The 26369-nt window shown below is 36.0% G+C and overlaps 1 protein-coding gene across 3 annotated transcripts in view; it reads left to right on the top strand.

Moving 5' to 3' along the window:
• Window positions 1-2479: 2479 nt before the first annotated feature.
• Window positions 2480-26369, top strand: part of RSU1 (Ras suppressor protein 1) — a 104201-nt gene continuing 80311 nt past the window's right edge. The window contains exons 1-3 of one of the 3 annotated variants that reach the window (XM_015811215.2): window positions 2480-2589; window positions 5291-5407; window positions 18072-18122. In XM_015811215.2, coding sequence (XP_015666701.1) covers window positions 5299-5407; window positions 18072-18122 — 160 coding nt within the window. In that variant the 5' untranslated portion in view covers window positions 2480-2589; window positions 5291-5298. The other 2 variants (XM_015811212.2, XM_015811213.2) reach the window with 2 other exon arrangements.

Genomic DNA, 26369 nt, shown 5'->3' with positions numbered 1-26369 from the left:
GAAAGCTCACAAGTTTGGAACAAGTGTTTAAAAATTAAGTCCCAGTAACTTACTGAGTTAATTTTTAAGAGAATGAATAATTGTAGAATCGGGCAATAAGTAATCATTTGGCAGCTTATAGTATTCATTTACTTTTATAATACACATTTGGACACTAGAAGTGATCATTTCGCCATTGTATTTTTGCACCAGATGCCATGGCAGTACAGTACATTTTTCTTAATTATGTCTGTCAGTGCTTGAAGATATAATCAGTTTTTTACATGCATAGCTATTAGATGAAAGCCTCAAATGTTACTTTCATGTTCCAGTATTTAAAAAAATCTTTTATCCAACCAAAATGTAAAACACAAAGCTAGAAATTATGATTGATCCTAAACAATACATTAGCAATTTTTTTAAAGTTCACTAATTAAATGAATTGTGTTTTGCAGCAGCACTTTGAAATAAAGTCCTCTGCCCTACAAATCAAATTATCATAGAGGCAAGTGAATGCCAGTAAGAAATTATTTTCATATAAGCTTGCTTATTCAATGAAATACCTATGCTTAAATTGAATGTAATATGTAAGTAATAGAGTGTGCAGTTTACATTCTGCCTTGCATAAATCAGCTGAAAGCATAATTAATACTAGAACTAATTATGTAGATCTTCACTTATAAAAGGAAGTCCTGACTTAGGAATCTTTTAGAATGTTTGAGTATGAACAAGCATATGGAAAGGGGGTTAGATGGAGAGATGAAAAAGAAATACAAATATCATCTGGAGACCAAAAAGATGTTTTGAAACTATCCCTACTAAAAATTTTTTAAAGAAATTCAGTTCTCTTAAAATAAGAGAAGTTTAAAATAATAAAGCATAAGGTAAATGGGGGACAGTTCTCACAAATGAACAATTAAGGGAGCAGTTTCAGAAAAGACTGCTCAATCTTGGCAAAGAAGAAAGTATGAGAAAGAAACCCAACATAACCTCATTTTGATCTATTTGAGCAAAATGGAATAGCAAGATACTTTGATAGGTTTTCAAGTTTCTGTTTTACCTATAACAATAAAACATTCCTGAAATCCCTGTAGCTCCTTTGTCTTGATCTTGCCTGCTGAAAAGACTGACACAATGAAGAATAGAAAAAAAATACCCACAATTTAAGAACAGTGCCATATCATTTTGGCTGGCAGCCTATGCTAAGCATCCCAGAACAAGTAGTAGTGATAACATTAGCATCCCACTTTTAGTTTCCTTATCTTTCCTAGCATTATCCCCATAAAAGCACTGTGACATAGTTGGGATAATTTTGATTGGTCACAAATCACCCAATAACTAATCCTTCTTCTGTTATGTATTCAAGATGGACAGTGATTAATATGTATATGTTACTTACATGTAAGGGTGCAGGTTTATACATATGTTGTACATAGTATGTTTAAATGTGTGTAATGTATGTTTACATTTTCAGAGCAAGCAACTAAATTTAATTTTTAATGTGTGCCATTGTGCCCACAGTAAAAAATGACAATAAAGGTTATCTATATCAGCAGCTCCCAAACTTTTCTATACCCCGCACCCCTAGAAAGCTTCTGATATATTCTCGCACCCCTTACAAAAGTTCAAAATAACGGCAACAAATTATGCATATACACTATAATTTTGAAAACCCAAGTTTTTGCACCCCTGGTTGGGAGCCCCTGATCGTTCTATCCATCTATCTAATCTATCTTTCACAATAGAGTAAGTCTGCACCATCGTGCTACCTTTCACAACTCGCATGGAGAGCCACTGAATATAAACGTCTCATTTCTGAGAAGACAAAAATAGGGTTATATTGTTAATTGACTTGAAGTTATAACCGTGTGGTTCATATTTATATAGATGATAGCAAGCTAGATAAAATCCAAAACAGAATATAAAGCTGCAAGAAAACTCAACTTTCTACAAAAGGCTTAAATATGAATCTTTTTAAATACAAAGTTTATTCTTAATTTTAGGATTATCTGTTTTATATCATCAACACGCATATACTAACCCAGTATTCCTCAATCTTGGCAGTTTGAAAACTAGCCTATTTTCCTAGAGTCAGCAGAAACGAAGTACAATAAGTGTTAGTGTAAGAAAGAGACCACGTTCAGTCTGATTGCATTGCCACTTGCACATGTAAACTACCGCCTCCCAGGTCCTACTCTCCTGCACGCGCCAATCTTTTTCAGTTCGCCCCACGCTGCACTTCCAACAGCAGAACAAACGGCGCTCGGGTCCTCAACTTATTTGCCCGCTTTTGAGATCTTCCCACCAATAGCAATCGTACAAAAGTAAAGGTACTTTGGGATTGGGTAGCCGCCGGCCGCATATTCTGAGAGGTGGGCGGGCCTTTCTCTCTCTCAGGCAATTCGCCTTACTTGGAGCGGAGCGTGTCCGACTCCCCCGAGCCCCCTCCTTTTCGGGCGCTGGATATTGAAGCGCCTGCGCATTTCGAGGAAGGCAATGACGGGACCCGACGGCGGGAGGCGGACCTTGTGCAGGGTGTGTGCACTGAAGTCCGGTGGCTGTTCTGCTTCCGTGCGTCTGGTGCCTCCGATCTTCTAGTTGCTCTTCACGGTGAGTTGCTGTGCCCCCCCCCTTTAAACCGGGAGGCCTCCAACGCCAGAGCATCTCTAACTCCTTGGAAAAATTTCTTGTGGTGCTTTGGCCGCTTGAAAGTATGAAGCGGTGGCCTCGCCCAAGAAATAATTCCCTTCAGAGAGCAAGCAGTAATAAGCAGGCAGTGGTCAACAGGTATAGTTATCCCCATGCCTGGCTCTTGTGAAAGAAAGGTTTTACCTATGGATTTCTGCCTAGGATGAAGCTGCTTTGCCCCATTCTTCAAAAAGTCCTGACGGTGCCATCTTACATATTGCCTCTTTTCTCTTCGGAGCTGAGGGTAAAGTTAGTTCTATGTCTCTCTTCTTCTGGTAATAAGATAGATCATGGCCATTTGGTCGTGTACGGTATGGATGTAGTGATGCTATTCTTTGCCTTTGTGTATTGGTGTATGGCATGTATTTATTGATGAGACTTGACGTGTTCTTACTGTTATAAATGCTTCTCAGTCTGTCCTGAGACTTCACCGCTTTACTTTTCCCCCTCTCTCTTTCTCCAACTATTCCCATCCTGCCATTTGATGTTGGTTGTTGTCTCCTGGGAACATAATATCAAAACTGGTGTGAGTTGTCCCAGGAGACAGAAAAGTTGCATCCACTTTTATAATGGATAGTTGAGAGGCTCCAGGTAGGTTTATGATATTTCTTCAAAATAGTTGCTTTCATTAACCTACATCAGGTTTCTTCCCCACCTAAAAATAATGCATACATTAAAACCTGTTTGACATCCAACTCTGAACAATTATGTCCACTCACTATGATGGCTGGAGCCCACACATCATGTTAAACTATATTTTGATTATTGTGCCTTATAGACTAAATCAGTGATGGTGAACCTTTTGAGATCGAGTGCCCAAATCGCAACCCAAAACCCACTTATTTATTGCAAAGTGCCATCAGCATTGTAGTGCCCTCAGGGAGGCACCTCTGAGTGCCGCCTCTGGCACGCAAAAACTGGGGGCACAAAAATGGGCCACAGTGCTGCAAGGCGCAAAAACGGCTGCCGTCGTGCCATGGGGTGCAGATACAAGGCGCTGCACATAAGAATGGGGCAGGGCCACTGAGTATCACGCAGGCACTAGCCCTGCCCCATTTGCAGCAGGTGCTTGCTCACGGCCCCGTGTGCGCATGCACGCATGTAAAATGCCCCCCTCCCTTTTTTTGCAGTCCACCAATCGACAATGGTTGGTGACCTCTGCTCTACCACCTCTATTGGAGCTTGCTAGTTGGGCGCTTCACCTCCTTTGTGCTGGGCAGGGATCCTGCTCCGAACGGTGGTGACAGTGACGGCCTGATGGACCTGCTGCTGGCAGCGGTGGCACACGTGCTAACAGAGAGGGCTCTGAGTACCGCCTCTGGCACGTATGCCATAGGTTCGCCACCACTGGACTAAATCATAATTGACTATGTTTTGGGGCTGAAAGTGCTTTCTATTCTGGACAGTTGCTTTTGAAACACATAAATCAGAAAAATGAGATGTTCTGGAGAAAAACTGAAAGCTCTGGAATTATACATTTGTAGATTCCATCACTTGTTATTTGATACTTTAATTGCAAATGGAGATTTTTATGGAAAGCAGATAATCTCTCATCGTGGTTTGCAGCCATTCATCTATAACAGTGGTGGTGAACCTATGGCATGCGTGCCAGAGGGGGCACTCGGAGCCCTCTCTGTGGGCACGTGCGGCTCTCTCTTTGGCTAGGTTTTTGCAGGAAAAATCCATTTCTCAAGCCCTTCCTAGCCAAAACAAGCCTCCGGAGCGAGAGTGCTGTTTTCAGCTTTGAATTATATCAAACCTGACACCAGAAACAGACTAACAGATTACCTGAGTGCTGCATGTGTTGCTCTCAAACTTACAAAGTATATGTCAAGGTTAGACAAATTATACATGCATACAACAGCAAAGATCACATTAATTGTTCAAAAGCATGCCAAATGCAAACTTTTACCTTTCAGTAAAAAGTTGTTTGTATTATTGAAAGCTTTGTCATTGTGTTTTTCTTTTAAGACAAAAGATGTTAATGTATGAGTTGTTTTTTTCTAAACTAAAACCTCAGTATTCAGATTAAATTGCTGTGTTGGCACTTTGTGATAAATAAGTGGGTTTTGGGTTGCAGTTTGGGCACTCGGTCTCTAAAAGGTTTGCCATCACTGATCTATAATCTGTACATTCAGGCAAGCAAATTTAAGATACTTTGGCAACTTTAAGAGTTAAAGTGCATTGATTATTGCACTTGTAATCAGTTGTATTGATTACTTAGAAAAAAATGATTATTTTTGTATCTGTTGTTTTTTTGAGTACATCTAGCTCTTTAGTGCTTGAGAAACTCATATCAAGAGGCCTCAAGATAGTGTGTCAAAACCTTGGATGCAACTTCTCAACTTTGCTATTTTTTTAAATTACAGCTTAATCAGAGAAGGAACATTAAATGCACGACATAAACATGCATTCATAATTAATATACTCATATATTGATTATACTCATATTTATTTTACTTTTATATTAAATCAAATTTCTTTCGCTTTGTCAAATGCAATTTGCAGAATGAAAAATCTTGTGCATTTTTGGAATAAGTATTTGGAACTAACAGTAAAATGTCTGTTTCTTGCTGGTTGTGATTACTATATGTTTATTCTACAGTCACCCTGTTTGTTTCAGTTTAAACCATGTCAAAATCCTTGAAAAAGATTGTAGAGGAAAGTAGGGAGAAAAATATATTGGAAGTGGACATGTGTGAGCGTGGCATATCAAACATGTTGGATATACCTGGATTATGTAAGTATTTTGCTGCTTCTCTCATCTTAGTTCAAGTTTAATCATTTCTGCAGGCATAAATATGTTTCCATAAGGATTTGGTAGGTAAGGAGCAGATTATCTTTCAAGGATAATCTTGAAAAATGTTTTGATTGACTAATGCATTTGAATAATACTTTCCTTTTATTGTGTGGTTTTGCCTCTTGATCACACTTTTCGTAAATCAGTCTCAAGAGCTGCTAATGCATAATAGCAAAGAACTAGGAAGTCTGAGTTTCAAAATTTAATTTTTTCAGGAATTCAACATGGGGCATAAATAAATAAACCTCTTTCCTTATCAGTTCCCAAGTGTGATGTGGCAGTAAGTATATATTACTGCACAAGATTTAAGGATTAGGTCGATATTTATATGAAAGCCTTGTATATAGATACATATTTACTGCTGTTAATAATAGTAATAGTTATGATGATTTTATACTATATCTAAGATTCAAGGCATCATGTGCCCAGATTCTGGCTTCCAGCAAAATAGGAAAATAAGGCCTTTTGCATTGCCTTGCTTATGAGTTTCAAAGGACATCTGGTTGGCCATTAAGGGAAACAATGTATTAGACTAATTAGGTCTATGATTTCATTCCATAAGTATTTGTTTAAGATTATTTTTTAAAAACAATTTAAAGATTAGCAACCTGAAGGCCAAGTTTCACACATATTACTTCCCTGAAAACCATCAAGAATCTTTTCCATATTAGTTTTATAGTGAAAAATGATGCACAAACTAAGTGTGACTTACAGCCTCATAAAAGATTTCACACCTTAGTCTAAAAAGTCTGTAAACCCGTATTATTAGGTTGAGTTCAAAGAACTTTTCCCCTTCCAACAAGACTCTCTAAGCAGAGTTTGGCTCAGTACATTTTATGTATTAAATTGAGAACTTGTTAAGAAAATATATTAATTTGAGATTACTAATTAGTAATCAAGAGCTATTTTTTCAGGTTTAACTATAAACTCATGGGATGATAGTCAGTGTTGTGTGGACAGACTTTTCCAAGACAGCCTTTGTACAACTTGTTCCCTAAACAACTGTGACCAGAAATGGAAGAGGAACTATTCTACTGTCTGATGCTTTTTGTTAGTCAACATACACTATTGGAAGCTGTTTGTGACTCACAACAGAATTTAAAAAAACATTTTTTTGCTCTTTCCCATATTTTATAGTTACATTTATATATATTTTGAGCAATGCTTTTTGTGTCCTCTCCACTGCCATTCTGACTTTGTCTTTTGACAGTGCTCTAACATCTGGATATGAAGGTTGATTTTTTTCCCCTAAAATAATTTACCTTTTAAATGAGTCAGTTATCATAAATTTGTGGAGAATGGTATGAGAGGCAGGAATGTTCTTAATATGATTTACAAAAGTAGTTCAAGAATTTTGAGATCTAAATATTACAAATCATTAAATGACTTGACAAAATTCCAGTTGAATACAGTACTATAGTGTTCTTTACAAAATTACATTAACTAAAGCTTTCAGAGGAAAACAGCTCAAGTATACATACTGTCTTTCGCTCAGAATGAAAGGCAGGACATATGTCATACAATAAAATACCAATATATGTTTTTCTGATAGTTCATGTTTATCTGCTCGTGAGTACAGGTACTGCTTGATTTACTACCAGAATTGCACCCAAAATTTCTGTTGTTTAGCAAGACAGTTAAGTGAATTTTGCTTATTTTATGACCTTTCTTGGTATAGTTGTTAAGTAAACCACTGCAGTAGTTAGTAACATGGATGTTAATGAATCTGGCTTCCCCATTGATTTTGCTAGTTAGACGATCACAAAAGGTGATTCTATGATCCTGGGATATTACAACTGTCATAAATATGTGCCAATTGCCAAGTGTCTGAATTCTGATCATGTGACAGTGGAGATACTGCAATGGCTGTAAGTGTGAAAAATGATAAGTCATTTTTAAGTGCCTTTGTAACTTCAAAAAGTTATTAAAAATGCTTGTAAGTGAAGAATTACCTGTAATCTGATTTGTTGCTACCTTCTAGAGGACAGGACTACATCAATTTCTTGATAGTATAATTTCATGTTTTACTTCTATTGGTGCTAAGAATTACAGGACTGAAAAATACTATTGTCTAAGACCATTCTTTAATTTTATTTCATAGTATGTTCTGTGAATATTTTCCTGATTGTAGAGAAATCGGGATGAAAAAAGTATTTTGTGGATTAATAATCTCTCCCTGAAATCTTCAGAGACAGACAAATTTTAACTCTATGCTAATTATCTTATAATTAATTCAGTGCTGCTGTAAGAGATTTTCTTTTTCATGATATGACATTAGTGAAGTCGTAACAGCTGTCTCAAGAGTTCCCTTTGTTTGAAACATTAAATTATCCAATCAGAAATTATAATATTGTTTAATAATGCCAAAGATGTTTATGTTATTTATTAGTTTAGTACAAGATAGCTTATTAGGCAGTTGCTGCACTTCAGCTACCATTGTGGCATTTGGTTAATTAGATAGTAGTTGTAACTATCTAGACGACATGGAAAAAGAGTTAACTCTTCTTGACCAGAAGAGAATTAAAACAACATCAAGCATTTCTCAGAACCTAAACTAGAACATACTGATTCATTTTCAGTTACTAGTAGCTTCAGTTTAAGCTGGAGAAACAGCAGAAATGACAATGCTTAGATTTTTGTTCCATAGTTTAATTTCTAATGCAATTTTAAGGCAGGAAATATACAAAAGAAAAAAAATTATCAAACAAAACTGTTTCCCAGGGATACATTTTATCCCCACATTTAAAAATTGTTATCAGGATGTTAGTATCTGAAAATGCTAACATAGGATATGCAATTTTATATAAAATATTGGAAAATCACAGCCATTGAATTCAGTAGATGTTATATCTGAATGAAAATGTATAAGGTTATACTGATTATTTCAGCATAATTTAAAACATTATTTCTAGAGGCAAAAGCACATAAAATACATTGAAAATGAAGGTTAGATTGCATGATTTTTCTATATCATGCAAATTCTTATTTCCAATACATAAATGACTGCAGCCTTTTTTAAAAGTAAAACTAAATAGGTCATAGGTGCCACATGTGTGTTTATACCACACTTAAGTATAGCCATTCCTGGATTCTGAAAAGGCATAATTCAGTTTCCTGAAGCATGTGAAACTAATAAAGCTTGGTAAATGGGAAAAATAACAATAAAATCAACACTGATAAATTGAAGCAATACATGATATTTACTTATGGGAATTGGGATGTGTGAGAAATGGAAGCAAAAAGTGCAGTGTTTAAATGTTTGTAAATTACTACACTTCTTGCTTTAAATTATTGAATAGCAGTTTGGAGTGTTTATTTGAATACATATATACCGTATTTTCTGGCGTATAAGATGACTTTCTAAACCCTGAAAATCTTCTCAAAAGTTGGGGGTCGTCTTATACGCCCAGTTGTCTTATAAGCTGGAAAATACGGGTATTCTATTTTATTCCTTTATATAAGCTGAGGACGCGATGGGGGCGGCGGCCGGGAGCCGCTGCCTCCCGTCCTACTCCCCCTCCCTGGACGCGATGGGGCGACGGCCGGGAGCTGTTGCCTCCCGTCCTGCTCCCCCCGCCCGTTCAGCTGAGGATGAGATGGGGGCGGCGGCCGGGAGCCGCTGCCTCTCGTCCTGCTCCCCCTCCCCGCCCATTCGGCTAAGGACACGGCGGCCAGGCTGGGGGCGGCATGGACTCCTGACCATGCTGCCGTGTCGCCACTGGAGCCGCTGCCTCCCGTCCTGCTCCCCCCTGCCCGTTCGGCGCCGTCTGCCTTTCATTCTCTCTCTCCTAACCTGGAGGGAGAGAGAGAAAGAGAGAAAGAGGAAAGAAAGAGAAGAGAAAGAGGAAAGAGAAAGAGAAGAGAGAGAAAGAGGAAAGAGAAAGAAAGAGGAAAGAGAAAGAGGAAAGAAAGAGAAGAGAAAGAGAGAAAGACAGAAGAAAGGGAAAGAGAAGGAGAGGAAAGAGAAGAAAAAGAGAAAGTGAGGAAAGAGAGAAAGTTAGAGGAAAGAGAAAGGAAGAGAAAGAAAGAGACAGAAAGAGAGAGGAAAGAGAAAGTTAGAGGAAAGAGAGAAAGAGAGAAGAGAGAGGAAAGAGAAAGGAAAAAGAGAAAGAGAAGAGGACAGAGGAAAGAGAGAGGAAAAAGAAAGAGATAAAGAGGGAGAGGAAAGAGAAAAAGAGGAAAGGGAGAGAAGGAGAGGAAAGAGAGAAAGAAAGAGAAGGGGAGAGGAAAGAGAAAAAAGATTGAGAAAAGAGAGAGGAAAGAGAAAGGAAAGAGAAGAGAAAGAGAGGAAAGAGAAAGGAAAGAGAGAGACAGAAAGAGAGAGGAAACAGAGAGAGAGAAAGTAATAGAGAAAGAGGAAAGAGAAAGAAAGAGAGAGGAAAGAAAGGAAAGAGAGAGAGAGGAAAGAGACAGAGAGAGAGAAACCCTTTTGACATCTAAAATGAAGACAACACTGCATATATCCTTTTTTACCTTTATTTTATATATACACACACAAACATACACACACACAAACACACACACACACATATATCATAAAGGTAAAAAAGGATATATGCAGTCTTATCTTCATTTTAGATATCAAAGGGTTTTGCGGCTCCCAGTGTTTTGTTTTCGATGGGAAACGTGTCCAAGTGGCTCTTTGAGTGTTTTGGGTTGCCTACCCCTGATATAGCCCAAACTCTATATTTTAACTGGAAAAGTCGGGGGTCGTCTTATACGCCCAGTCGTCTTATATGCCGGAAAATACGGTACATGTATTCATATATGTATTCATTTTCCCTTTCATTGGCTTGCTTTAATATTAAGAAAAAGTAAACCCTCCTTTACATTGAATTCTTTGACTTATGATCAAGTAGAATAATAAACGGTGTAAATTAAATAAACCAAGTACATAAATAAAAGGTAAGGCTTCTGTGGCATGCTTCCTTGGCAAACGTTTTATACTAGTCTCAGCAGTAAAGGATTTATTTTTCTATTTAAAAATAAATAAATAATTGTATTTGCAGAAAAACATTATTTGCTGGTTATTTGGTTTATCATCCTTGTCTCTAAGTTACTCCAGGATAATTTATGGACACTATAACTACCATTTTGAAATAATAGACCTAATTTGACTGGAAAACAGATTCAGTTTGGAAGTAAAAGTTTTATGCCCCACCCAGGCAAGTCCCCTGTTAATGCAGTTCCTTTCTTTTTTAAGACAATCATATGACAAAGGCATATCCTGGGTCTTAATCTCATTCCTGTTTGTTGCAGTTTGAATAACCGCTTATTTTTATCGAAGCTTCACATGGCTTTGTAATCTACAAAATGAACATCCAATGTTAACAACAAAAAAAGGAAAAAAATCTTGTGTACAACAAAAGAGAAAAGAAAAAAAGCCAAATGTCAAATATATCTAATATTGAACATAAAGAATCCACTCCAGCTGGATGCTGACAAATAAATAAATAAATAAACTCATAGGTTCTCCTTCCCTTACATAGCAAATCTACATATAGTTATAAGCTTTCCCATCTTTTTTCTTTAAACAAAAATACTATACTAAATAAATAAATATTCTAGAGGAAAGAATTTATTTAATAATCAAAAGAACCCAACATTTAATCATAATATATATGTTAAAAAAAGAAAATGGGTTAGCCCAAATGTTACACTAATCTTCAAATCTCTCTGTTAACCATCTGTTATTGTATTTAACACATAGAAAATCTCTTATAAAGCTGCCTCTTTAATCAAGGCAATTAACTTTGCCATCCCTGCTAATTCAGTCAATTTTAAAATCTATTCTTCAACAGTCGGCATCTCTTATCCTTTCCACTGCTTAGCATATACAATCTTCACAGCAATAACCGTTTAAAGAAATAGCATCCCAAATTGTTTCATTAATATTTGTATCATAAATATTTCTGCATTATCATTATTATGTTTATCCAGTATGATTTAACATATTTATAAGACCACTACATACAATAAAATATACCTGGATTTTGATTACATTTTTAACATGTTGGAATCCGTCTATACATCTATACACACACTGTCTATATATTTTGTTTTAGTCTATCGGGGGTCAAATACAACAATACATCATTTTGTAAAAATTTTCTTTCAAACTATAGTTTGAAGTAAATTTTTAAACATTGATCCATACATTCTCCCATTTATCTAGTGCTGTTATATCCAAAAACTTCGCCCATTTTACAATATAATCTGACACATTTATCTTCCAGATTCATTTTAGGTAGCATTTTATGTTCTTATAGCAATCAGATGGTCATCTCCACAACATTTGATACCCAATTCAGACTCTGTGAAAACAAAAAGTTTTTATCAAATTTAAATCTTTCAAAAACTCTATAATAATTAAACCAATCACAAACAAATCCTTCACTTACTAGTTGTTCTCTTGTTTTTAAGTCCCTCTTTTTCAAATATCAATAAATCCCAATATGTCATCTATTTACATTCCAATAGCATCTCTTTTCTATATAGTGCTTCAGGAGGTGATAGCCAAAGTGGCACTTTGTCAGCCAATCTTTTTTTATATTTCTACAACGTTTTGAATTAGGGAATAAATATATTTTTAAGAAACAACTAGCAACTTTATAGAGCGAATCTTGATACAAAGTTCTAATAGTAAATATGGGCATGAACTGTGTGCAATTCTCCAAATGGCTACACAGAAGAAATTTATACTGAGTTCAGTGGCTTTTGCTCCTATGCAGAAATGTTTAAGTTTGCAACTGAACTCTAATCCGTGCAGACATTCCCATGAATGCTGATATTATTAGTTTAATCCCAGGGAGGATAGTTATGTCTTAAATGTCACATTGTGCTTTGGAACATGCTCAGAAACTAGTTCCTGTGCCACATTTTGTTCAGTACTAAAAGAATGAGGATTTCATTCATTTTATTTTATAATCATAGCACATTCTCTATGAAAACAAAAATTTCTGCAAGGCAGTAAAATCAAAATATCCAACTCTCCCAAAAAAGCCCAATATAATAAAGTGTTAAGTTAAATGATTGATAACCTAAAACTTTAGAAAATAAGATTAGAAGCAACATAAATAAATTTAAGATTAAAACATATTTTATAATAATAATAATTATAAAGTTGGAAGGGACCTTGGAGGTCATCTAGTCCAACCCTCTGCTCAGGCAGGAAACGCTATACCATTTCGGACAAATGGCCATCCAGTCTCTTCTTAAAAACTTCCAGTGTTGGAGCATTCACCGCTTCTGGAGGCAGGTTGTTCCACTGGTTAATTGTGCTAAGTGTCAGGAAGTTTCTCCTTTTTTCCTTTTCCCCAATGCAAAAAAGATTTATCCATTATATTCTAAGCTGAAATAAAATATGAGTAAAATGGTGCTAGAGCAACCAGAGCATATCCTCCACAAATGTTTTAAGTATCGATGGGAAAAGAATATATATGGTCTTGTCTGAAAACCTGAAGAGCATTAAAGATTTATATCGGTATGTTGATATGACTAGTGAATGTTCCTACTATAATATGGTCATATCCTTCATCTCCAGGCAATACTCTAACTCAGGGATGTCAAACTTTTTTTCCATTGCCGGCAATAGGGTGGGCGTGGTTTTGTCATGATGCATCCGGCCCATAGGCCGGCAGTTTGACAGCCCTGCTTTAACTCAGTGTTTTTCAGCTTTAGCAACTTGAAGATGTATGGACTTCAACTCCCAGAATTCTCCAGCTTGCCAAGTTGCCATTGTTGCCAAACAGTACTTGCTGGTTTTGATATAATTTGCGTTCTCAAAATACATAGTTGAAAAGGTGATATACAGATTCAGGGACATGACTTTGAAGCAGTTTTAAAAACCATGTAAACAAAGAGGACAGAAACATTCTTTAATTCCTAGGAAGGGAGGCAGAGATTTGGAATGACTCTTTCAGGAATCTATTATTATACAGTGAGGTATAGTTTTATCACCTCGTGGAGTCTGTTGCCTGATCAGATCTTCTTTGAAGGATTGACAGAATTACATTGCTGTCACTATTAGCAATGGCTTAATGAAGTCTCCAAAGAAACCTTGTTCAGTTCAGAATCTGAGGGTTTAGTATTATTGGAAGAAATAATAACACACTATAATATTACTTACTTACTTTTAAATATAGGAATGGGCTATGTGCATAAACATATACATAAGCAAAAACTGAGAAAAGCATAAGTATAGATAGTCCAGTAGGCTTTTATTTTGTGGATGCTACAATGTATACCTCATGAAAAAGAAGGAAAATAAATATGTATTGTGACATGCCATTGAATTAGACTTTTTTCAACGATTTTTTCATTCATTTCCTTATTTAGGGAATTGAGAATATAGTTTCTTCGATTTATAACAAGTTGTCATAGACTTTTTTTTAAAAAAAGATGGGAATATATCATTTTGCCTTCTGGTTTTTTTTCCTGATCCACATGAGATTTACAGTAGCAGTATAAACTCTTCCTTTCTAAATGTTATGCACTGAATTAAAAATGAAGCTACGGTGCCATCTTGTGGATCTGAAGGCACAGTTTATTATAGTTTATTTTATTAAAGAAGTTCTTCAGTAGTTCCAATTACATTTTTTTCTCTTTATAATTCAATCTCCCTGTTATTCTATTCTCAGTCTTAGGGATTAATAATTTAATTGAGAGTTAGTGTAAAAGATATTTCCCCAAGGATGCAAATTCTGTCTTCAAAAATATTTTAAATTGCCAAGAATGCAAAATAGTTCCTCTAATGTATATAGTGCAATGGATAATGATAATTTATTCTTTTGCAACTTGTTGGCAGTATCTTGAAAAGCACAGATGTCAAGCTAACATCAATTGAATTCTGCTTAAGTATATGACCATATTAAAGCACCCTGTCTTTAATATTATCATGTTTTATATTTAATTAGTTTTTAAGTTTCTTTATAAACACATAGGTAAATCACTGTAGGCTGCTTTGTTATTTTTCCCCATTATTACTGGTTTTTTCCTTTATCTATCTCTCTTTCCCAGAGCCCAACCCAAATATCTGCTTCCTCTTAAGGTTAGATAATTATTGCTATGTTTTGGCTGATTGAGTTCATTATTTGTGAACTAGTTGAGTCTTTGAAATACAATCCGAAGTATAGAATCAAGATCACACGAAAAGACTTCCAGTTCCGGTTCGCGGCGAGTCCGGTCGTGTGAAGAGACTTGTCTCTCCACCAGCTGTTTTTTCTTCGCCGGTAGACCCCATAGTGGGTTGAAAGTCGCCCTGGAGGGGCGACCATCAATGAGGAGGCTTGTTGGTGACAGCGGGAAGGCAGCAGCTTCTTCCGCGGCTCCAGCTAACTCCTTAGGCCAATGGAGCAAAGATCGTCCTACAAGATGGCCGATCATCTAGCTGCACCAGCCGAAAGTCACAGAAACATCTAAACATGAAAGACCCACCGGGGATGATCCGGGTGAGACCCTCCCTTCTCCTCTCTTCACCCTATTTTTCTCTCTGCCTGTAAAAGCTTTTTTGGAATCATTTTCCTGTCTTGAGAGAGCGGTGTTTGCTTGCGTGGGAAGAAATGTGCTGAACAAAAGGACAGAATAATTAATTTTAATTACTTTACTCTTATTTACCTTGAGGTACAGAAAAAACTTTTTTATAGAGCTTTATCTTTATTTTACACTTGAAGAATATTTCTTTTTCCACTTTTTCTTTTTTTTTAAGAAAAGAGAGAGAAAAAGGAAAGAAAATGGTGTTCGGGAAAGATTTTGCAACCCACTGAGGATATCTTGTGGCGAACATTTAATATTGCAACTGCCTGTTTTTGTCTGGAGATGAGGTTGGCTTGACCTTCAAACTATTACAGAAGGGAAAAGATAAGGAAGCTGATGCAGCGGTTAGAAATTGTGGGGGTGAACATTGTTTAATTTCTAATAAATATAGGCCCCACTAAAAGATAAAAAGGACTGTCTTCAATTATTATTGAAATGGAGAAACCTTACTTACAATTAAATTGTAAACTTAGCCACTGAGCAAGTATGTGCTAAAATAAAATAGATTACTACAGAAATAAGAGCCAGAAACATTACTCCAAACCTTCAAACTGATTTCCAGACTTCAACTGACTGTTCTATAAACCAAAATATACCAGAAGAGGAACTAACCGAGATTAAAGAGGAATTTATATTGCCTTATAAGCATCCCACTCACATCCTTGAGGATCAAAAGAACCAAAGATTGAGACTTGAATGTTTAAAGCAACAAGGATCTAATGACAAAGGAGCCATGCCCCTAACACAGAGGATGGGATGTCTTCTACTGATCCAAATGACAAAGGGAGATCTATCTGCTGAAATAGAGGCTTTGTTATGAAAACCGGCCTGGCACAAAAAGAAAGCCAGAATAAGACTAAAAAGAGAAACTTAAAGCCATATCTAATGGATTAAAAAGGCCTTGTGGAAATATGGATTGACTTAAGGTTTAAGATTTAAAGTTAGAAGCAAGAGAAAAATTGGTGATTATTAGAATATATACGCTAAATATAAGAATGTATCTTTTGGAATAATATGTTTATTTGTATGAAAATTATTTTGTAATGGAATGAGAATAAGAAAATGGAAGAGGTTTTAGAGATCTGGATTGATTTAACAATTGAGCATGTTAAGTTAGTAAGATGATGCTTTGTGTAACAATAAGCGTGTTTTCAGATATGATATCTATCTGGATGAGATTTGAATGCTTCCTAATGGACTGAAATGATTTAATGTTTTGTATTATTTTGCTTCCTATAGAGATAGATTGAATGATGGATTGTATATGTATAAGGTAGAGTAATATTTTAATCAGGCTAACTACTTTGTAGTGGAAGAAGAAATAAGAGAGATTTCTGATAAAATGAATGACTCATTAGATTAAGAACCGGAATACATTTGGGAAGGGGTACCTGAAGTGATAATATGCTTATTTAAGATTAAATTGGACTATGGTAATTAAATTAAGAAAGTTTAAAAACAGGATTAGGATGTATAGAACTCTAATGTAGAAATGGATCATTTTAAATATATTATACTATTTGAGAGAAATAGAGAAGGAATATTTAATGTATTTACTTGAGTTATTCATATATGATTTCGTTTTTGGATGTTTAACTATCCCATCACCACGGTGTGTCTCGAGCACTTTTGTTGTAAAAGTTAAAAAAACCAATAAAATTTGTTTTTTAAAAAAAGATCACACGAAGTATTAGTACCACTTTATGAAGATCATAAAGATCACATCTGGAATACTGCAACCAATTTTGTTCACTACACTACAAAAAATATGTTGAGACCTTGGAAAAAGTTCAGAAAAGAGCAGCTAAAATGATAAAAGGCCTGGAGACTAAAACGTATGGAGAATGGCTGCAGGACTTGGGTTTGGCTAGTCTAAAGAAAAGAAGAAACATGATAGCAGTATTCCAGTATTTGAGGGGCTACCACAAAGAAGAGGGCGTCAAACTATTCTCCAAACCACCAGAGGGCAAGACACGAAACAATGGTTGGAAACTTATCAAAGAGAGAAGCAACCAGGAATTAAGAAGAAACTTCCTAACAGTGAGGACAATTAACCCGTGGAACAGCTTGCATTTAGAAATCATGGGCACTCCATCACTGGAAATTTTAAAGAAGAGACTAGTTAGTCACTTGTCTGAAATGGTATAGGTTCTCTTATTTGATCAGGGGGCTGGATTAGGAGACCCTTTCTATTCTATTCTATTCTAATTAGCCAATCTTTTTGTATTTAGTTGAAATTTAATATGAAATCATATAAAAATCTATATAGAATATGTACTTAAGACAAATACATATACAGTATGTACAGCATTTTAATTAAATATGTTTTTAAAAAGATACCCAATAAAATAAACTTGGATAGAACAGACGTGGATTGGAAATAGATTTTTATTGATTATGTACAGTAACTGAGTCATAATACAAAACTTTAAAATGATATTTTGCAAGCAACCTAGTTCTATGAAAAGTGTTATGCTAGTCAAACTACCTCACTAACTAGATCTTTAGGGTAAATCTACAATGTTTTGTATTGAAATCTTGCTAGGTAGCTATATAACAGTGATGGCAAACCTTTTAGAGACCAAGTGCCCAAACTGCAACCCAAAATCCACTTATGCATCATCGGGTGCTGGGTGGGTGTGTCCCATTGGGTGGGCGTGTCCCATTGGGTGGGCATGGCCCATTGGGTGGGCATGGCTGCGGTGGTAATGGCAGACTGGGTGGGACTAAAAAGTTCAATCAATCAATTCCAACTTTGCAAGATCTTTTTTTCCCACGAGAAGTTGAAATTGACTGATTGATTGAACTTTGTGTGTGTGTGTGTATACAGTGGTGGAGGCCTAAAGCAAAAAGGTTTTATAAAACCCAGCTGAAGGCCTAGGACTGGGGCGACGGCACGCGTGCCCACAGAGAGGGCTCTGTGTGCCAACTGTGGCACGCATGCCATAGGTTCGCCACCACTGCTATAAAAGAATAACTTGCAACCTGCTCTTTAGCTATTTTCTACTTTGTAATTATCGTATAATGTGGGCTGTTTATTCATTCTTTATTTTTTTCTTTTTATTTACAGTCAGTCTGTCTCATATCACACAGCTAGTTCTCAGTCACAACAAGCTCACCGGTAAGTACATTTCTAAATATTTCCTTTCTTCCTCAGTATAAATGAATTCCTGGCAATTAATTGATTTGAACATTGTTAAATATTACAGATTTTGTAAGTGGTCTCTTGTATTGTTGAATGTTTTCATGCTATTTTACTAGAATTTTCTTCCTGTTCAGTGTTCAACATTGTATTGGCAGAAAATGTAGCACATTTCATTCAAATAATAGCAATAGCAATAAGACTTATATACCTCTTCACAGTGATTTACAGCCCTCTCTAAGCAGTTTAGAATCAGCATTTTCTGCCCAACAATCTGGGTCCTCATTTTACTAATGGAAGGCTGGAAGGCTGAGTCAACCTTGAGCTGGTAAGGATCAAACCCCTGGCAGTCAGCAGAATTAGCCTGCAATACTGCATTTTAACAATTGCACCACCATAATGCTGTCAACACTGAAACAGCAAGTTAATATTTAATATCATATTGCAGAAATCATCTTTCCTTTGCAATTAATGTTTTATAATCCTAGGGTAAAATCTAATTTTTGCACTAATGGAACCTTTCTTCCCTCTATTAAATGGGAAGGGAGCTGAAGATTACCCTTTCCACCTAGAGCTTACTGCTTTTCCATGTCTAAGCTAGCAGGTTGGGAGATTAGATCCAGAATGGTCTGATACGTTGCAGGTATGAATGTATGTACGTTCGTATGTATGTATGTATGTATGTATGTATGTATGTATTTATGTATTTAATAGCTTGTGATAGCTTCTGAATTGTATGGTTTGTTCAACATATTTTCATATGTGTATCCACATAATTATATATGATGAATTTTGAGACTATTAGTAATATTGTTTTATTGGTACTTGAAGCTTAAATTTATTTTAATGTAGAAAGTATTCTGTGGTTAATAGATTATTTTTGTATGTTATTTAAATGTAATATATTTTGTGCTAACTATACATTTCTTAATAATACTGTATTTGTTTGTGTGGATACATAGTGCAAAATGTTTATTTTTTAAAAAACTCAAACTGTTGAAGGAGATGTGTGTAGAGCAAACAGCAAACATGACCAGATAAAGTAATTTTAGTTTATTGTAAAACTAGAGTAACAACATCATGGAAGTTTGAAAGTACAATTGTACCACATTAACCTTTACAGCCTGAGAACTTAGGTAATGTCCTTTTGAGCGCTTTCTCACCAACTAGCAGCTGTGGACTATGCTGTCTCTTATCTGACCCTTCCCTAGACTCATCTCTTACTCCCATCTTCCATGATCTTTCCCATATACTATTACATCCTTCCACAAGTACACAAGGGTTGTTGTCTGCAGCAGGAAAGCCTTCATGTGTAAGGGTAGATACAAGCACTCATTGTCAGCCTGACTAGGTAGAGCAGACAAATCAACTCTACAGGAAGGTTAAAATTTATTTTATTGAAATTGGCTATAATAAATCAATATTGGATTGATTGGATAATCTTAAACCTCCCCCAGCTTATGGTTCCCTGAATTAAGGCAATATCCATTTGAGTTATGTTTTGCCCTTGCACTAGCAAGAGAGCTTGCATATATCAACACCAGTGTCATCTTCCTTTCTATATACAGATAGAGGATGGTTCAGGATTATACATAAGTCAGTTTGTATGGGTGTATAGTAATGTACCATTTTGTGCTATATATGAGGGTTCCTCTGCCGCAAGAAGTCGTGTTGTATTTGTGTATACTATATACAAAGGAGCACTTGTTCATCTGCTTTCATAGTAAGCAGTACACATAAACACATGGGCTTTAGAGATAGGTATATTTTGATCTGACTTAGAAAAAGGCATGCAAAAAGATATTTATGATGAGTATAATGGGATTACATAATGGTTGTGTGATTTTTTTAAAATTTTATTTTACTTTCCAAAACAAGGCAATACTTGAATGGAAGGAATGTCTTCTTTCTTTCTGTTGTCACATTGTTGATGTAGAAAACATTATCAGAGATGAATTGGATAGCAAAGATTATAGCAGGATGTGCAATCCTCCACTATTCTCAAGGGGAGATCTCTGGGAATAATGGATATGAAAATAATTGTTTTCACATGATAAAGAGATATTAAGGCTGAAATAAGCATGAGGTGCCCCCAAGAAACTTTCTATTCACATTTCTGCTATTAAAAAAAATTGCTACCGCCTTTCAGCAGATTCACCATAGTCTCTAGGTGTGGGAGGACCACAGATGAAATGCTGAGGCCATATGCTGTCTGTGAGTTTCCCATTCCTCTACTATAATTTATTCAATTGTGTCAGTGAATTCATTAGATATTCCGTGTTTTCATTTTATAAGGATCCTCAAGCTGGTGAGCTCACAAAAAGGCTTGAAATATAAATCATTCACCTAGATGACAAAATCTACATTCCAGGCAAAAATAAATTTCCCCCCAAATTTAAGATTTTTGTGGTGGCTTCTCTGTCATCTGTTAGTTGTACTATTAAGTGTTTAAATATATTTTATTCTAAATCTAAATCATATTTTTGAAACTTCTTGTAAGACACATGGGAAAAATGTTGCAAGATAGACTGCAATCCAGCTAAACAATAAATAAAAATAAATAGTGTGTCTCACTATTACTAAAAGACTGGATTTCAGTTTTCTTATTTGTCACATTTGGCATTCTTGACCTAATCCCTTAAAAAGATACAATTAATTGTCTGAGCAGATTGTTATCAAATGACTAGGGAAAACAATGTCAGTGACATTTGATATGCTTCACTAAGGTCATATTAGCATCTCATACTAGTTTTCTGGCTTATAAATGAGCATGCTTGCTTTGTTGTTCCACTGTTTATAGTAAATATGTCCATTTTCTAGGGTGGTAAATTATTCATGAAAGGTAAGCAGATGCCCAGTGTTTTCTACAGTTAGTGTTTGCAGCCTGACAAAAATCAGCAAGCTTTATCACTACAGTAAGTCATAGCTTCTTGCTTTCAAGTTGTGCTACCACTTCACTGTTTTATTTATTTTAGCATATTTTTTTACATTTTTATCCATAAACCTGTCACAGTTAGATATACCTGTGTTTTATAGGAGTATGCATAAGACAACAATCCATGCCTCAAAGTCTTTGGCTAGGGAGGCTTGTCAAGTGAATGTGTCCTTCTAATTCTGAGCCACCCCTGGACTCATCTGAGCAAAGATTGAAAGTATCCAGAAAGCAAGGGGGAATTTGGCTTTGGAGGAATGAGTGAGAATCCTCTCGTATTGAATAAAAACCTGAACTCTCAGTTCAAGCTCCCTTTTTCCAATGAAATTGCCTAGGTGCCCTAGGCAAGGAGGAAAATGTAAAACGGTACTGAGACAGGTTGCATGGGGAGGGGGGACAAAACAATTCCTGTCTCCCTTCTATAAGCCCATGGTTAAAATGAAAGTGTGGGAGAGTTTTAGCATTGAGAATGGTTCTGTGTTGGAGCAGTGGGTCTATGAGAATGAGAATGGAGTGCTGGGTTAGGATTTTTTATGGTGCTGCAGCAGAGCATGAATGCAGTTCCAGAAAGTTGAATTAAAAAATTGAATCATCCCACCTGGAGAAGAGGCAAAAACAGCCTTCTCTAAGCAGCACCCTCCTGGACAAGAAGCAAAAAGAATTGCAATTGTTGAGTAAAAGTTAAGATTATGGGCTGCTGGAGTAACAGCCGTTAATGAGGTTACTATAACTATCTCTTTTTTTAATCTCTTCTCCACTTTCTGCTAGGTTGTAGAGGAAGTTTTGTTTTGTTTTTTGAGTGGAGAATCCTGGAGATACTTCGGCTGCAGACCTGAGAGGCAGTGGTGATTCATTGTGTTGATGATTTATGGCTGTGTGCTGATGATATCCAAGCACGTGTAAAATTCACTATTTCTTGCTTGAATTTCTTGAGACAAGCTGCAAAATAAATCTGAGTAAAGTTTAAACTTTTCAAGCACAAAGAAAGTTGCTGTAGCCTTCTGGCAATTAGAACAAAGACTCACAAACACCTTTCCTTGTCTCCCTCTAACAACAGATGATAGGTGGGCTTCATGAGAGAGAATCTTGTAGAATCTAAAGAAGGGAACCTTTGAACATCGGAAAAGTTGAGGCAGGTAGAGGGACAGCTTCACACACGTGTCCAAAAAACTACATACCAAACAGTAGGCAGAGCCCCTTAGTCACTTGAAGCTTGTTAGGATCATTCTTTGGGGATCCACTAATGGGTGAAGACGGTAAGAAGATGATGGGGAGCAGGAGAAAGCAGAACTGCTCAATTCTTTCTTTGCATCTGTATTCACATAAAAGGAAAAAATAGTCCAGCCCACGAAAAACAATACAATGGTAGCAGGAACACAGAAAATACATTGGTAAAATATGTCCACTCTAGAAGAGTTCAAACCACCAGGACCAGATGGATTATATTCCAGATTACATGAAAGAGTTGGCAGACATGATCCCAAAACCACTGAGCAAAGTCTTTCAAAGCTCCTGGAGAACAGGGGAACTGCCAGAGGATTGAAAAAGAGCCGATGTAGTTCCAATTTTCAAAAAGAGAAAGAAAGTGGATCCAGGAAACTACAGACTAATCAGTTTGACATCACTAGCCAGAAAAATCCTGGAATAAATAAATAAGTAGTGGATTTGTGGGCACCTAGAAATCAACAAGGCAATTGCTAAAAGCCAGCACGGGTTTGTTAAGAACAGGTCATGCCAGACAAACATTATTGCCTTCTTTGATAAAGAGACTAAATTAGTGGACCAGGGAAATGTGGACATAGTATACTTAGTCTTCACTAAAGTATTTGACAAAATAGAATGCAGTCTACTTCTTGTGGGATAGAGTGTACCTCCAGCAGATGGATTAGCAGTTGGCTGATCAACCCACACTCATTGTGTAATCCTCAATGGAACTAAATCTACATGAAGGGAAGCACACAATGGGGTACTTCAAGATTCTGTCTTAGGCCCAATGCTCCTCAACATCTTCATAAATGATCTAAATGAGGGGATAGAAGTGGAACATCAAATTTTCAGGTGATGCCAAGCCGGGGATAAGTGCTAACACTTTAGAAGATAGACTCAAGATACAAAAGGATTTTGACAGCCTTAAACACTGGGCTCTATCCAACAAAACACAACTTATTGGTGCAAAAAGTAATATCTTACATTTAGGCAAGAAAATACACATGTATATAATAGGTGATATTTAGCTCCACAGCAGTAACTCAGAGAGATCTAGGTTTCCTAGTGGACAACCACTTAGATATGAGCCAGCATGTGCTACAACTGCCAAAGAAACCAATGTGGTCCTAGGCTTCCTCAACAGAGAAATAGTATCAAGTTCATGTGAAGTGTTAATATCATTAAACTACACTTGGAATACTGCATCCAGTTCTGGTCACCATGATAAAAAAAAGATGTTGTTATCCTAGAAAGAGTGCAAGGATGAGGCTGGAGGCTAAACTGTACAATGAGAGGTTAAGGGAACTACATATATCTAGCCTAATGAAGACAAGGACTGGGGTGATATGATAGTTTTACGGCACTTGAGGGGCTGTACAAAGAAGAGGAGATGACTTATTTTCCAAAGTACTTGACGATAGGACAAGAAGCAACGGGTCAAAGAGAACCAACCTGGAACTAAGGAAAAATTTCCTGATAGTAAGAACAATTAATCAGTGGCACAGTTTGCTTCCCAGGATTGTAGATGCTTCATCCCTGGAGTTTTTCAAGAAAAGATTGGACCACCATTTGTCCAAGATGAAATAAGATCTGTCAGATAGGGGGCTAGACTATAAATTCCTAACTCTTCATTGACAGAAGAACTTAGAAAAGTGATTCTATGCATCTGTGGTGCAATAAAATAAACACTGCAAAGCTTATACAAAAAAAAACCATTAACAACATAGTTAAACAGAGTATGAGATATTTAGTGAACTTTAATTATTAGGAAGACTGCAACTTACAATATATTGTAAACATTGCTGTATACTATAAAACTAACCCCAAATCACATCATGCTATAGGAATGAAATAATATAACCTTCCCCAAATCGATGAACTTGAGATGTGGTTCTAAGATTCTCAGAAAGCAAACTACAAGCAAAATTAATAATATTCTCTCTTAGCTACAGTAAGTGTTCTGTTGATCCAGAATTCTTTTTCCTCTGTATTATTTAATGCCAAAACCTTTTGCATTTATTATTTAAATGCTTTTATCTGAAAAATAGCCTCTTTTCTGGCTATTTTCTATTTCCTATTAAGTAGCTCTCATTTACTGACAGTAGTTGAAACTGGGAATTTGGTTGCTAAGTGGCATAGTCACAGTGTGTTATGTTATGTGACTGTACCAACTTCTGTCAGCTGTTCCAGTTGCTATTTGGCGAATCCCATAGGTTAACAGCATCCTTCAGTCAGGTGATCATTATTTGCAACCTCCTGCCAGTTTTTCCATTAACTTGCTTGTTAGAAGCTGGCCCTGAAGGCACAAATGGCAGTCACATGCAACGGCCATAACTCTGAGGATCTGTCATTAAGTCCCCCTTGTTCAGTGCCATGATAACTTGTTGCTGAATAAGTGGCTACCTGTATCTCAGTAACAATATACCCTTGCTTTGACTCTAATTAGAAATTGATAATTCTTGCATTTTGAATTTATATGTTATGCTTGATAACGTACCTTTTCCTAATTTATATTTACTAGTTACATGTACTAATAAATGTATGTACTTATAAATTATGCACATAGAATACCAATTTGCAAAAAAGCAGTAATAAAAAGAGGATTAAATAAAAAGATCTGTAGGGGGCAAAATAACTCTTTGCTTTGCACTATTTGTCACTGGTAAATGCAATATAACTTTACAAATGGGATTATATATCTATTGCTTATTTAGAAATAACTTAATTAGGTATTTGAGATAGTTTGATATTATTAAAACAATATATCCAATCTATAAATGTATCAAGATTAACAGTGAAACTTGGTTAATAAATACATTTTTAGAAGGCAATTCTTTATTTTTTATAAGTTCTGACTGCAATGTAAAAAAAAATAAAGCATTGCATAATTTATCCAGTGGAGGTCACTGCTGAGATATATTTTTACACTTTGACTTGAAAATTTAGAAAACTTGTGAGTAAGTGCATTTGTTACAGAATATTTGTGAGGAATAAGGTGAACCTTTGTACTTTCACAGTAGCTCTTTGAACCCACAGATGGAGAAAAATTGTTGAATTTTTTCTGTACCATCTTCAGATAATATAAGTTATATAATTAATTTTTCAACTTTCTAGTGATTGATTTTGCATCAGTATAACTTCTCTTTTTACATATTATCCATACATACTTATTTGGACACCATTTTGAAGAGATGTGAAAGTGAATTTTTTTGGCAAAACTGGCTTTAGACCTATTGTCTGTTTTTAAATCACATATTTTCAACTTCTTATAAATGTTTAATTTTCATTTTAGTGTACATTTTGTTCCTTAGGTGGTGTTCTAATAATGTATTTTTCATATACTTTGTTTACAGTTTTTCCCCTCTTAGCTCTGTGAATCATGTTCTATCCAAAAAAGGCAATCTGTAAACATTCTTCATTAAACAAACAAAGGTGGTCTCTTAATTGTGAAAGATCTGTTTGGAACCAATTACAATTTTAAGGAATAATCCTTTTTCAAAAATACTATTTTTTGCCATTTTTATATGGTAAGCCTTTATATATTTCAGTATGATATCCACAACAATGGATAACTGGGCTAAATCTTTATTTTCTGATTTGTTGGATCTGATCATCTGCATTTATGTTAATGAAAAGATCATAACTCACATATACGTAAAATATTCTACATTCGGTTCTTGGCATTTCTAGGTTTACCAATCGTGTGATGGGGAAGTACCTGGCCAACCAAAACCTGAAATTTGGGCAATACCTTTTTCTTATTAACTAATATAGATAAACTTGAAATAAATTAGATTCCTCTTTTTACTTTCAGTCCAAGAGAATCAGGATGTTAATTTTAAAATATTTGAGGAATCTAAACAGAATCTAAAACATGGTTGGTTTCCCAGAACAGACTCAGACTCAACCCGTCCAAGACCGAGTGGCTGTGGTTGCCGGCGCCTCGGCATAGTCAGCTGACTCCATCGCTGACTATAGGGGGCGAAACTTTGGCCCCCTCAGATCGGGTCCGCAACTTGGGTGTTCTCCTGGATTCACGGTTGACATTGGATGACCAGTTGTCGGCCGTGACCAGGGGAGCGTTTTAT

The sequence above is a fragment of the Protobothrops mucrosquamatus genome, unplaced genomic scaffold (assembly GCF_001527695.2).
Source record: "Protobothrops mucrosquamatus isolate PMUCROS unplaced genomic scaffold, P.Mucros_1.0 scaffold33, whole genome shotgun sequence".
Classification (NCBI taxonomy): domain Eukaryota; kingdom Metazoa; phylum Chordata; class Lepidosauria; order Squamata; family Viperidae; genus Protobothrops; species Protobothrops mucrosquamatus.
Note: the sequence above shows the minus strand (reverse complement) of the source record. Positions and strands in the feature narration are given on the sequence as shown.